General features: G+C 48.0%; 2 protein-coding genes across 2 annotated transcripts; one reads left to right on the top strand and one right to left on the bottom strand.

Moving 5' to 3' along the window:
• Positions 1-11: 11 nt before the first annotated feature.
• LOC309571501 (CST complex subunit CTC1-like) lies at positions 12-2429 on the top strand (the record flags this gene model as incomplete). Its single annotated transcript, XM_082279037.1, has 5 exons — positions 12-56; positions 307-371; positions 605-767; positions 909-1035; positions 1976-2429. The coding sequence occupies 5 exons, from the start codon at positions 12-14 to the stop codon at positions 2134-2136; spliced, it is 561 nt and encodes a 186-aa protein (XP_082135163.1). The 3' UTR covers positions 2137-2429.
• A 2236-nt stretch (positions 2430-4665) lies between these two features.
• On the bottom strand, positions 4666-13221 carry VTCN1 (V-set domain containing T cell activation inhibitor 1). The gene is made up of 5 exons (XM_082277468.1): positions 13151-13221; positions 8465-8529; positions 7350-7697; positions 5489-5767; positions 4666-4800 (listed from the first exon to the last, which is right to left on the bottom strand). Exons 1-5 carry the CDS (start codon positions 13180-13182, stop codon positions 4679-4681), a joined length of 846 nt encoding a protein of 281 aa, XP_082133594.1. The 5' UTR covers positions 13183-13221; the 3' UTR covers positions 4666-4678.
• Between the last annotated feature and the right edge of the window lie 31 nt (positions 13222-13252).

Genomic DNA, 13252 nt, shown 5'->3' with positions numbered 1-13252 from the left:
TGATTAGAAGTATGTATCTTATGCCAGGCAGACTGGCAGGTAGGACTCGGGGTGAAGTGAGGACACTGAAGAGGAAAATCCTCCTCTGTTAATGCTCTGCTCTTCCCATGTTCACTGCTATTGGGGATCAGCACCTTGCAGCAGGTGATTTTTCTCCCCATATAAACTTTTTCCAGGACACTCCTTGGAAATGCAGTGAAATTCTTTACACCTTTGCATATTTATTTAGGAAAGGGTTAAAATAAGCAGTGGCCCTTCCCCTTCTCACACCACCCATACATAGCTGTAGTTTTATTCTTCCTTCAGGGGAGATGCACCCGACACAATCCTCCCTGTCCATCACAAACAGGAGTGAGGCAAGCTAGTGCACGGTAAGTGCTGTAGGGATTGGGTGTGGGAGGAGGGAACAAATTACACCACAAACAGGAGGGGGAAGATCATATCAAGGATGGGATGTGGACAGAACAGCAAAGATGGAGTTATCACATCTTCTGAGATGTGAACAAACTCTCCTGAGATCTGTTGTCAGGGTTGTGACCATTGTTAGGGAGCCAGGCACTGTCCTGCCCTCCCTCTGATCCCAGCCTGCCTGCTCTCTGTACAGGGTGCTGGTGGAGGACGGAACAGGTGAAGCTGTGGTGCTGTGCAGGAATGAACATGTGGCAGCAGTGCTGGGCCTCAGCCTTCTCGAGTGGGAAGCTGTGCAGAACTGTGTGCAGAGCAGGGGCAGCGTGTGCATTCAGCATGGGGAAGCTCCTGGCACAGGGGTGAGTGGGTTACTCCAGCAGCAATTGCAGTGTGGTGGGCTCAAGTCTTGGCTGGACAGGATTTCCCTTTGCTCTGGATCTTTCAGAGCTTCCCTGCCTCCCTCTGAACACCCCGTGGCAACACACTCTTTCCTTCCTCAGTGTCTAGAGGAACCCGAGGATCTCGTTGCTTGCTACCTAAGGAGTCTGTGCAGGAGTCCTCTCATATGTCGCCCTATCCTGCTGGATTTCAGTCTAGACAGGAAGCCCTCCAAGATCCTGCAGCCTGGTAAGCCAGTACTGCTGCTTTTCCTAGTATTTAGTGTGGGAAGGAAGGAAGGAGGCATCTCACCAGGCTGGGGAAGGAGAGCTGCCTTCACTGCCCACAAAGCAAGATCTTTGAAAGATTTTCCTGGAATTTTGAATTCTGTAGTGTAGAACTAAGTTGTGCCTTAGTAGATCCATGGTTACAAAAATAGAGAAATAATATTACGGAAATGACTAAAACAACATCCATTAATTTTTCTACTTCACACAGAAACATAAAGCTGTTTTTGAGAAAGATTCCCAGTCCTTGTCTGGGACAAGATTCTGATCAGCCAGAGTTATTGTGCAGACCTCTCAAATCAAGTGGGCTTTTACTTTAGACAGGACAGCACATAGGGTCAATACTAGGCCTGGAAATCCTCACCTGCAAATCAGCACTGAAGTGTTTTGAATTCATGCATGCTGAGATTCCGAGCTCATGCTGGGACAACTGTGCAGTTGCTGTGTTAAGGGGGCATTCTTCACACCAGTTCTTCACACTGTTTGCACAAGTACCTAGTGCTTAAATTTGAGTCCAGGTGCTGCAGGGGTTTATTTGCTAAGCCCACAAGAGGATGCTCTGCATGGAGGCTGTTTCTGGCGCTCATGTACACTGTCCATAAAGGCAGGTTGCTGATACTGATAGAGGATACAATACTCAGTGCATCAGCTCTGTAAACAGCACATAGTTCACAGCATTTCACAGTATAGAATGTCTGTTTCCTCCAAGTTGGAGGGATGCTGGAAAAATGCATTCATCTGCCTACATCCTGGAATTATTCATCGTGCTGTGCTTTGAGGTTTAGCAGATGCCAAGGAGCTGCTGCAAGGCCTTCTCTCTCCCAGCAACTTCTGCAGCTGTGTGCCAGAGCAGAGCCAGAGCCCTGTACTGACTTGTTACCCGTTGTATCTTTCCCCTGCAGCTCCCCTGCAGCTGCGGAATTTTCGCTGTGGTGAAGTGGAGTTCGTGTCACAAGTGGGGCCTCGTCCGAGCCTGCTGTGCCTCAAGGTGGAGGAAGTGGGACAAGATGCCTTACGCTACCTGAACAGCCAGAGGATGAGGAGGACATCCAGTTCCTGCTGAGTGGGAGCCACTGCTTAATATCTCTCCCAGTGGGAGAGGAATTATGGAAATACCTACTGGGAGCAGGAGCTTTTAAAATCTCCTTTCCAGTGGGAGCACGAGTCTGTGAGCACAGGGTACAGACAAGCAGCTGCTGTGATTTGCAGATTTCCTGAATGGCCACTCTGGGCCATTGTCGACCAGTGATACTGGGCTACATTTTGGAAGAGAGATGTTCAGTGCTCCCTATGTGACAGCTATTGCCTTGGGCCTGGGGCACACAATGTGTGCATTTTGTGTGGTAGTATCTACTAAATAAAGCTATTAAAATACTACTTAAAGAACACTGTTTCAGTTTCTATTTTAGTATTGAGGTGACCATTGTTTGCTATATGGTGACCATTAACAAAACTATACAGTTCCCACAGGATATGGTCTTCTTAACCTAATTGAAATTATTAAAATTACACTTTAAAAGCATCTCCTTCAAGAAGGAAAGTGAGTAAGGAAAGTGAGTTAAGTTGCTGTTTGGAGATCATGATACTAAATGACAAGATTATTTGGGCATTGTTTTGCAGTTTATGAACAGCCACCTGAACATTAGGTGGGGCTGGTAAGAAGAGGCATGCACTGAGCTGTGATACAGGCACTGGGTTTATTGAGGGGTGAAGTATCTTCCCCCTCAAGGCCTGCTCTCCACTTTTGAGACCAAAGTGAGTGGCACAAGACCTGACAGGTGCCACCATTCAATAAAGTTCTGAGACTCCATCCTAAAAGGTTGCCAAAATAGCTTAAAGCAAAGGTCTCTGCAAGTTCTGCTGTGACAACCTTTTTTTCTGTAGGTGCTTTCTGCAAAACTAAATTAAAGATTTAGTAAAGATTTTACTAAAGCTTACTCTCCACCCTCCAGAAAGAAAAGAAAACAAAAAAAAACCCAAAATAAACTATCTCAGCCTGAGGAAAATGTTGACTGTGATAAGCCAAAGAGATCAAATCGGACTAAAAAGTGCAACTGAAAGTACTCCTAAAATATGACTAACAGGCAGTGCTACAAAAATAGATAGGAAGTGCCAGATAACAGCTATTTTAAAAAAACCAAAATTTGGCTCTAAAGTTATATCTGAATTTAATAACTTTGCTTCTGAATTTGAACTTTCCAGTAGTATCTTACAAATCTCCTTTTCCTCCTCATTCTGTATGTTAGTTTTCTGTCTGCTGTCTACTTATCTGTTCCTCTTTTATTTCACATTACAAATGCAATCATCACTCCTCATACAGGACTTTAGATGTGGTCTGCCTTTGCCAGGATATTCCAAGCCTGTTGGCAGTTTTCTAACCCATTGCTGTTCTGCCATTCACATCTTTTTCAGACAGGGAGTTTGATTTTAGCATTCCAAGAAGATGGAGGAGATTAACTGGCTCTCTTATTTATAATTTTGTTCGTACAGTCAGAGAATCACAAGCTAAGAGATGGGTGAATCAAATCTGTTTGGGGGGAGTTAAGATCTGCTTGCTTTTAGTACTCTGAAGGAGCAGTTCTCAGCTGTATTGCAGGAAACCCTTTTCCTGTTTGTGTCTGAACTTCTGCCCATGGTCAAAGCTCTGGTCACTGTGTCAGATCAGACAAGGGAACTTACCTTGTCCTGCAATCAGAACTTTTCCTTTACACAATTCTTATCACATGCCTTGTGAAGCCAAACAAAGTATCCTGTTGTTGGTGTGGGTAAGAAATAATAACACAAGAGAAATCATCTAACTTCATGTTTGTGCTACTGTGTGCTCTGGAACTGGCAGGAACTCTTAAAGTTCTCAGCCCCAGAGGGAGGAAAGCCTGAACAGAGTCCTGCCACCAGTGTAGCTGTAATAACTGTTCTGTGTGGAAAGACAGAGATGTTCCCTGTAGCTGATTTTCTTTAGCTTTCCCTTTTACCAGTTCACCTCCAGGTCCTACCACCCAAAGCCAAGGCCGATGAGTACAAAAGGCAAGTGTCCTGTGCTTTGGCTGTGTACAGCCCTCCTTATTCCAGGTCTGCAGGGGATTGCTCAGGCTGGCAGCTCCCTCTAGCCATGTTCAAGGTGTCTGTAAGTATTTACTGCAGACACTGCACTGTACTGTGGATTTGTCTGAACAAAGTGGGAGCAGGAAACGCTTTTACTGCAGCCGGTCTCGTGAGCAGGGAGAGGAAAAAGCTCATGCTGCCTTGCAGCCATAAACCATAGCCCAGGTCCAGAGGGTGCACAGGAAAGAGAACTAGGGGATAAGTAAGAGCTGACAGTTGATGGTGCAAGAGAAGGATCTCTAAGGTTGCAGAAAGTGATGGGAGAAGCCATCAGGGAGCCTGTGGGAGGGACAAGCCATGTATCCTACCTAAAGGTGGGGATGGGGAAAGGATGGGCAGAGGGGAAAGACATATTCTCTCATTCTGGCAGGCTTGGGATAGGTCTGCTGCTGTAGCCAAACTCAGCAAGAGGCTCTACACATATTGAACATATATGCTTACGAGTTTCTCTTTTCAAGCTTACCTCCACGTCCAGTAGAGTTTCCAATTCCTTTATAGGGGCTTTATATTGACAGCAGGTACAAGGAAAGCAGAAGCATCCAGTGACAGGCCGGAAATGAGGATGACACTGACTCTGCATTCAGGTTCACCAGCTGCAAGTTGGTCACCTTTGTAATGCTGAAATCTGTAGCAGAAAAACAGTGAGAGGCTACCAGAACAGGAACATAGCAGGGAAGGCAAATAAAGTGTGTGTATTTATTCCTTCCCATTTTTCTGAATATGAATGAAGATAGACCCTGCTTCTTGTACCAGAGACCGATAGCAATGAAGTCCTGGCTGTAGAAGCATTATGACCCCTCTCATGTAGAACAGCAGAAGATACTCAGGACTTTTGGAAAGTTTGATTTTCTGTGAGTAAAATGGCCTTTTAAACAAAGGGATTGGGCTAGAGTCAGAGGCAGTGTCATTAATTACAGCTAAAGGGGCCTGTTGGTTTGGTACTCAAATAGGATCTAAGCTGAACTGCTAAAGAGTGTGTCAAAAGATGTGGGGTTTGGTTGGTTGGTTTGGTTTTGGTTAACATTCCAAAGTAATACACACTCCTTTGAAGTGTGTCCCTCCTTCTGGTCCCCTGACAGTTCTGTCCCCATGCCTAGGTGACAATCAATACCATGGGAAGCATATGAAGTAGCAGGACCAAACACAGACCCTTTCCTCCATCCCAGGGACAGAGGGAGAAGTGGTTGGATTAGCCATGCTTTCAGTCCCTTTCTTGATTGACGAGGTGCTGGAGGAACCCCCGGGTGCACCAGGAACACTGTTTCAACTCCTCTCCCCCATGCCTGGGGTCTCTGGGTGATGTTGAACCCTACCTGTCACTCTGATGTTGCCCATAGCCTTGGCAATGCTGTTTTCAATCATGCAGGTGTAGGTGGCATTAGCAGTGACGTTGTGCAGGAGGGAAACCACCCTCACAGTGATGTTTTCAGGGTTCAGCTCATAGCTGGTGTTGGCAGTGTGGGGCAGGTGTTCCCCAGTGTCACCGTAGGCCGTCCAGCACACGGCAGGGCGAGGGAACCAGCGCGGGGCTGTGCACTGCAGCGTGTCCCCACGGCTGCTGCTCTCCACCTGCACCATGGGGATGCTGAAGGCTTTGGGAGGGAAAACAGGGAGAGAGTCAAAACAAGGCAAGTGATAGGAACTGGGCATGAAATACCCAACTGCTCCTGCCACTCCCAGGTATTTCTAGGCTTAGGCTGCTTAGCGTCACAGCAGTGCCTGCAGCCAAGCCAAGAACAGGCTCAGACAGAGCTCTGTACAGGCTGGGCCATGGGAGGATGACTACAGGGGATCTAAGGACTCCTAGGACATGGCAGTCTGGCTTGACAGGATCTGCTGAGGTCCTGGAACAGCTTTAGTGTCTTTTAGTTTGTCTTAATAACGGGAAAGATTATTCACCCTCTCCACACTGAGAAGGGGGCCTGACCAACACCTACAGCTTCACAGAACTGCAGAATTGTTAAGGTTGGAAGAGGCCTTTAAGATTAAGTCCAACTGTTAACCCAGCACTAAGTCCACCACTATACCATAACCATAAATGCACACATTTTAAATCTCTAGGGATAGCAGGTAATTCCACCACCTCCCTGGGCAGCCTGTTCCAGGCCTTGATAACCCTTTCCATGAACAAATTTTTCTTAATATGAAATATAAACTTCCCCTGGTGCAACTTGAGGCCATTTCCTCTTTTGAGCAATCCCCTGCAGACCTGGAATAAGGAGGGCTGTACACAGCCAAAGCACAGGACACTTGCCTTTTGTACTCATCGGCCTTGGCTTTGGGTGGTAGGACCTGGAGGTGAACTGGTAAAAGGGAAAGCTAAAGAAAATCAGCTACAGGGAACATCTCTGTCTTTCCACACAGAACAGTTATTACAGCTACATTGGAAATAAAACCCATTACAGCATTTCACATGTTCTTTCTAATGCCTTTTCAGTGTGGATTACTTTAAACATCCAATCAAGCAACACAAAAACAGGCAGATCCACAAGATTTCAAGGAGGGGTAGGGGACCAAGTCCCCATGGAATATTTGCAACCCTCAGGCTTGAGCCAAAACCCTTTCTCATTGGGAGAGGTCTGAGGGCTTTTCCTCGCCCAATTTGAGCTGTAGGGCAGCAATTCTGGCCACAGGGATGAGAGGGAGGGTGCAAAGACTGCAGTCTGGAGGGGACCCTCAAGTGGTTCATCCATCAGACTCAACATGAGGTGACCCCTTGGGAGGTGAATTGTTATTACAGCCAAATTCATCTCACTGGAACAGGCTGAAGGTCTGGTCGTTTCCAGATCTCCCCTGGAGGACTGACTCTTGTAAACATGTAGTATTTCAGATAACTATGATATCAGAGGCTTGTTGCCTTGATAGTAATTTTAAAAAACTGAATACTTTGGAAAAACAGAGAAAAATATATTAAATACACTACAATTTTTACTATGCAGCACTTCTGGCTGGAGATACATCCTAATTCTAGTGAGAAAAAGCTACTATGTTATCAAAATTATAACCTTTTCTGGAACAATGGTGTCAAAAGAGTGGGTAAGGCCATAAATATCCCTGTAAAAGCCAGAAAAATACCCTACTCAGGGGTGCAGCACCATCATAAGCACAGGTAGGTTCAACCAAGCTGCACTAGCACGTATTTTGCAGCAGGATTTTGTTCCTTGTAGCCCTCACCTCCTGTCCTGTACCGCAGCACCGCTGCCCCGCTCCCTCTGGCCGTGATGACAGAGCACCGGTAGGTGCCAGCATCGGAGAGTTGCACATCCCTCAGCTCCAGGGAAGCATTCCCGCCGATCACCTGGTCTGCAAACATGGCTGTGCGGCCCTGAAACGATGGATCTTGCTCTTGCAGGTGATCCTTTCCACCTCTAAACTCGTGAACCAGCCCAGCCACCCCCTCCTTGGCCCACTGGATTGCTATGCTGTCCATCCGGATGTCGGGCTCGAAAGTGCAGCCCAGGATGCTGTGCTGGCCAATGTTCCCTGCAGACGTCAGTGCTGTCACACTGATGGAGTGTTTTCCTGCAAGGAGAGAGCAAGGAGGCTGGAGAAAGGTGAGGCAGCAAGTCTGGAGAAAGGCCAGACTGCTCTGTGGCTGTCATGGGCCAAACCTGAGGTTGAACAGGCACTGGCACACGGCAAGGCCACCAATGGCAGCTACCAGTGCTGCTAGCAGAGGTCAGCTCCCATGGGTTGTACACCAAGATAAAGCACAGGAGTATTTCTTTACCAAAAGAGTGCTTCAAAAAGTAGCTGTTCTTAGTTGTTTGAGAAGAATTCATGTGGTATTTTCTTGTTTACTTATACGTATCAGGGATTCTTCTCTTTGCAGCTGCCAGAAGAGCATGATTTTTGTGTCTTTTCTTAGTCAGGACCTCCCTCCCTTTATGCAAAATAAATGTGATTGCAAGGCATAATGCTGGCAGAGAAATAGCAGCTCTTTCCCTGTTACTGAAATCCAAACTTTTTTTTCATTTAAGAAAAGTCAGCATTTCAAATCCTAAGCTGTGAGAATTCCCAGAGCCAGGTCCTCTTTCCCATGCAGCCCTTCCCTACCTATCCTCACTCAGCACATGCCAAGGAGGCTACATTTTGGACAACACCAAAGCAACACATTTTTGTTGCCTCTGAGGGAACTGTAGAAGGTTCCCTTTGTTACAGGGTGGTAGGTAGCACTTCCACACATGATCACACCTCAGCCTGTGCGCAGGATGGACACACAGAGGCAGAGGCAGGGTAGAAATTCATCACCCCACCAGTAAAAGCAAGAAATCTGAGCAGTCACATACCTGAGACACCAAAACCAATGATCAGGGCAATCACTGCAGCCAGGATGATAATGACTGTAGTCATGCTGTTGGGGAAAAAGGGAAGGACAACATTACCACGCAGCCCACCTGCTTCACAGGCCATGTCTGCATTGCAGAGTCATCTGCAGGAAGGAGGTGCAGGCAGGTGAGCCACAGACCCCGAATATGGCAGAGGGGTGGAGCACATGACCACAATGGTGACAAACATTCAGGTGAGCAGCACTTGCCATCAACAGTGGGGGACCATGTGGCAGGAGACCCAGGCTTTACCTTCGAGAGCAGTCAGCTGGCCCCAGTGGAGGATGCTCCTCTCTGCATTCCCTGGTGCATAGGCAAGTCAGGCAGTCCCTGCTGGTGCTTGCGAGGGACCAAAGAGTGAGCAGAGCAGAGTGGCCCCTAACCCCAGGAGACACCAGGTACAAGGCAGGGAATGTGCAGGATGGGTCTGGAAACGGCCATTTTTGGAGCTGGTTGGATTTGGGATGCTTAATGTGGAGATGGGTAATGAGCTGTTGAATGAGAGACTGAGGAGGAGAGGAGCACTTGTCAAGACACACAGGTGGAGCAGCCGTGCCAGAGGAGAAGAAAGGCAGCACATCATGGGTCAGCACAACTCCAGCCGTGCTAAGTACGACCTCTCCAGCACAGCCCAGCTTGGACAGATCCAGAAGCACAGCTGGGTACAGCCTCCCACCACAGCCAGTGGAGCTCTCATGTGGTCACAGGCACATTTTCCTGTGGACTGAGGGGGTTGTGGCAGCAAACTCAGCTCCCAAGCAGAGCAAGCCCTGAAGCAGCTCCCCACAAAACCCACAGATACATCCTGGAGCAAGCAACTCCTGCTCATGCCCAGCAGTCTCACAGAGACTCCTCACAGAGGAGAAGCTCTGCGAGCTGCAGGCTGTGAGAGGTCATGGCCCTTCTGGCCATGCGAAATCAACTGCTCTGCTTCAGCAGCATTTGCTGGTTTGCAGCACACTTTCCCACCACACTGGGCAGCCTCCTGCAGGAGAGTCCCTACAGCCATGGACTCCTCCCACCACTGATGTGTGCCTGCATCTGTGACTTGCTCAATTTCCACAGATGCCATGATCATAGGGCTGGTATGGAAATTTAGGGAATCGTACCATGTGAACAAGCCTCTCCTGCAGGGAACAGCAGGGAAGGGAGAAAGGGAAGATGGGTTGAAAGAGGGAATGGAGAGAAGGGGAGATGTTGCAGACTTGTTTGCCCTCCCACTGTCTCCTTTCCTCATCCTTAAAGCCACTGGGAAGTTGTCTGAGGAAGCCCTGTTTGCACATGCTAAGAAGGGATCAGAATTCTATTTCACCAAAATATGTGGTAAGTCCAGATAAGGGTTCATACAAATCCACATACTCATCCACACCCATACCAAGCTCTGTCCAGATGTCGTCAGAGCTGGGAGATTTCATGTTTGGCTTCTTCCCCATTGTCACCAGCTTTCACTTATGGCCAGGATGGACAGCAGTTCTACCCCTACTCCCTGTTGGTGCTGTGGTCACAGCTGACCCTACTGGGAGGAATGCCATGGATATCATCCAGCCATGGGCACCAGGCAGCTGGGGACCCATCACCAGCCACTGCCTCCCACAGGGGCCTGCAGGATGGGGACTTTGATGGCTCCTGCAGCGTGACCCCTCCCAGGAAAGTCTTGCCATGTCCCACGGGGCTCAACCCCGAGTCACTCAAGGTCGCAGCCACGCTCACCGTGGGACAGCCTGTGCTTTCCTGTTCCAGGGAAGATGCCAGACGTCTTATGTATGCTGAATAACATCCATCTCCTTGAGGAGCTCTACCAATTTCCACTCTGGGAGCTGATCCCAGAGCAAGATAGTTGCTATAAACTCAGCCAATGTTGCCATGACCAGCCTCAGCTCTCACACCTGGGAAGCACAAAACAAGCAGCAGCCACACTGTGCTGTCAGCAACAGTGGTGACTCACCTTTATCTGTATATCTTACAATCCTTCTTCCCAAGGATAGGCAGGAAAGAAATTGCTCAGAGCCAAGGGACGATGCCAGAGGGTTACAGTAAATGCTGGGAGGTATGGCAGGAGGACAAGCAGCCAGGATGTCCTCCTGTGCAGTCCCTGAATGCTTCAAGTACCACCACACTTGCCTCTGGTCCTTGAACGGACCCTCTGGCCTTAACACCACCTCTGCCCTTACACTCTTTTGGCCAAAACCATCCTCAGCTTACTCACAGACAAACACAAACCAGCACAAACAGGCCACACCAACGCTTTTGTCCTCTGCTGGTGCCACCTGCCCCCATGGCTGCAAAGCATTGCTAGCTATGCACCCAGAGAGGTGCTACCCACCCCTGCTTCAGGGTACCAGCAGGGCTGATTGAAAAAGCTGCTCATTTGTTACAGGGGGAACAGCAATTTTGGGTATACAGATGCCACTGCCCACTTCAACATCCCTTGCAAGGGACAAGGAGAAATTAGTTCCTCTGGAGTTTCCTCTGCAGAAACTGCAAGATCCAGGAATCACAAGATCCTTACAAAGATTTGCCTGTGAGCCCACTGTGTGTAGCAAGTAGATCTGGAATGCAGAGTGAACAAAAGGAACCTGGTATCCCAGCCACATGCTGGCGGTAGCTGTGTTTTTCAGCAGTCCACTTCAAGCAATTCCAGCAAAAAGGAATTTTCTGTGTGTCAGCAGCCCTGGTACCTCTACTGTTTTAAAGGCATGGAAACAGACTGATGCAGGTGGTTGAGGATGCACCAGTTGGAGTCCTGACACCACCCTTAGTTCCCAGCACCAATTTGACAGCCTGTGGGATGCTGCTCCATGCATCCTACCCTCCTTTCCATAGTCTTGTTACTCATCAGCCAAACTTGGAATCAAATTTGGCATTGAATTCATCCATTCATTCCCTGCCTGAATGCTGCTGAGCACAGCCCAGGAACAGGGAGAGTCTTGCAGCCTGGCTGTGATAGGCAGCAGTCCTAATCCTCCCGATCTCTAGCTCCACTTGGACTAAGCTTTCCCTCAGGAATGGGCTTAGAGGGTCAAAAGAACTGGAAGATTAAGATATTGAAGGTCCCTTGCCTTCCTCCTTATATCAAAGTTCACTATGGAAAAGAAACAGCATGGCAGTGATAAACCAAAACAGCAGGATTTCTATTTGAATATGCAGCTGATGATTGCAGAACCCAACTTTCTTCAGCACTTCAGGGAGTGCTGAACAACTTCTGTTGTTTTTGTTGGGGATTTTTTGGTTTTGATTTTGGTTTTGTTTCCTTGGTTGGTTTTGCTTTTTTCCTGAAATCAGCAGAAATCTTCCACTGCTTCTCTGAAGCTTCCTGGAAAATTCACCCCTCTCTCCGGTCTGTTTCTGCATTTCAGGATTAGCCTGAAGAGCAAATGTCCCTGAAGGAAGCCTGCTTCTCCCAGTAACCTGCTGCTGCCTGCCAGGGCAGGCAGAGGCACCGGCAGAGTGGGAGGAAGGTTTTCAGAGCAGCAAGGGATAGATGTGCATTTTTTCACACCCATCAGTTATTTCATTTCCGTGACAAAGGCTGGCTGGGCTGCTTCTGGAGAATAACAGAGCTGGTTGTTGTGTGCATTCCAGACACATGAGGAATACAGTGCCCAGGGAATATTTACACTGTGTGACATTGTGCCTACAGGCAACCTCACTTCTGTCAGTGAAAAGGTGCAGACAATATTGCTATTTACTTCTTCCCCATGTGACAAAGCTCATGTATGATGTCTCTTCTGTTTACATGTGGCTTGTCCTTTTCCCCACTGCTGTTCAGCTCACATGGGATGGATAGTGGTAACAGCTGAAACCTTTTTCACAGAATAAATGCCAGCAGGACTGTCTCACATACCACTGGAACCTCTCCATCCAGCCTGGAAAGTCCACACTTGGGATGGAAAAACACAGCTTGTTGCTGTCTCTGTTCAAGCAATGAGGTTTAGATGAAAGCTCAGTCCATGTTCACTAGAGGCTGAAAAAGTCTGCCATTTTATCCATCTGATGGGGGTTATTTTCAACTAATCAGGAGGTGAGGATATGAGGCAGATATGTTTATGACTTTTTCCAACTGTAGTTCACCAGCACTTGGTCAATAGCTCCAAAGGAAATGGGCTCATTGAAATGAGAGGCATTTGAGAATGTCTTGAGAATGTCTTCCCAGCTCTTACTCCTGCCCCACACTGCACGGAAACTTGTGGAGGACAAGTTTCTTTCTCCCCACAGCAAGCTGATGTGATGGAAACATAAGCAACTGTCTGAGGACCAGCAGACAGAATGCGGTGCCTTCCTCAAGCCGTTGAAACCCCAACCTACAATGGTAGGAATAGAGCCTTCCTCAAGCATCACTACCCCAATCTACCACAGCATTCAGTCCTGAGCTACAAATTCTAGCAAATGCACAGTTTGTAGGACACACATTGGCATCCTGACTACAGCTGATGACCTGCACATGGGTGTCTGATACTTGCATGGCCTTACTAATTGTATTAAACAAGCTGTACTGGTATTTAAGTACCTTTAGTGAGTGCAGTATAGTCAAGGTGCAAAGAACAGCTGTCTTGGAAGTTCCTAGCAGCAGGGTGATACATCCCAAGAGTCTGAAAAATGCAATTCCCTCCCTCCCCTCTCCCAAAGAAGGTGCAGATAGTGCCATACCTCCAGAAAATGACCTGGCCTTGGGATGCCATCTACGGAGACAAGCCAAACACCAGGTGCTGAAGGTCCCACACTGTTCAGTACAGCCCCTGCCCTTTGCAT

This window comes from Coloeus monedula, assembly GCF_965178545.1.
Source record: "Coloeus monedula genome assembly, chromosome: 3".
Classification (NCBI taxonomy): Eukaryota; Metazoa; Chordata; class Aves; order Passeriformes; family Corvidae; genus Coloeus; species Coloeus monedula.
This window is presented reverse-complemented; position numbering and strand designations above follow the sequence as displayed.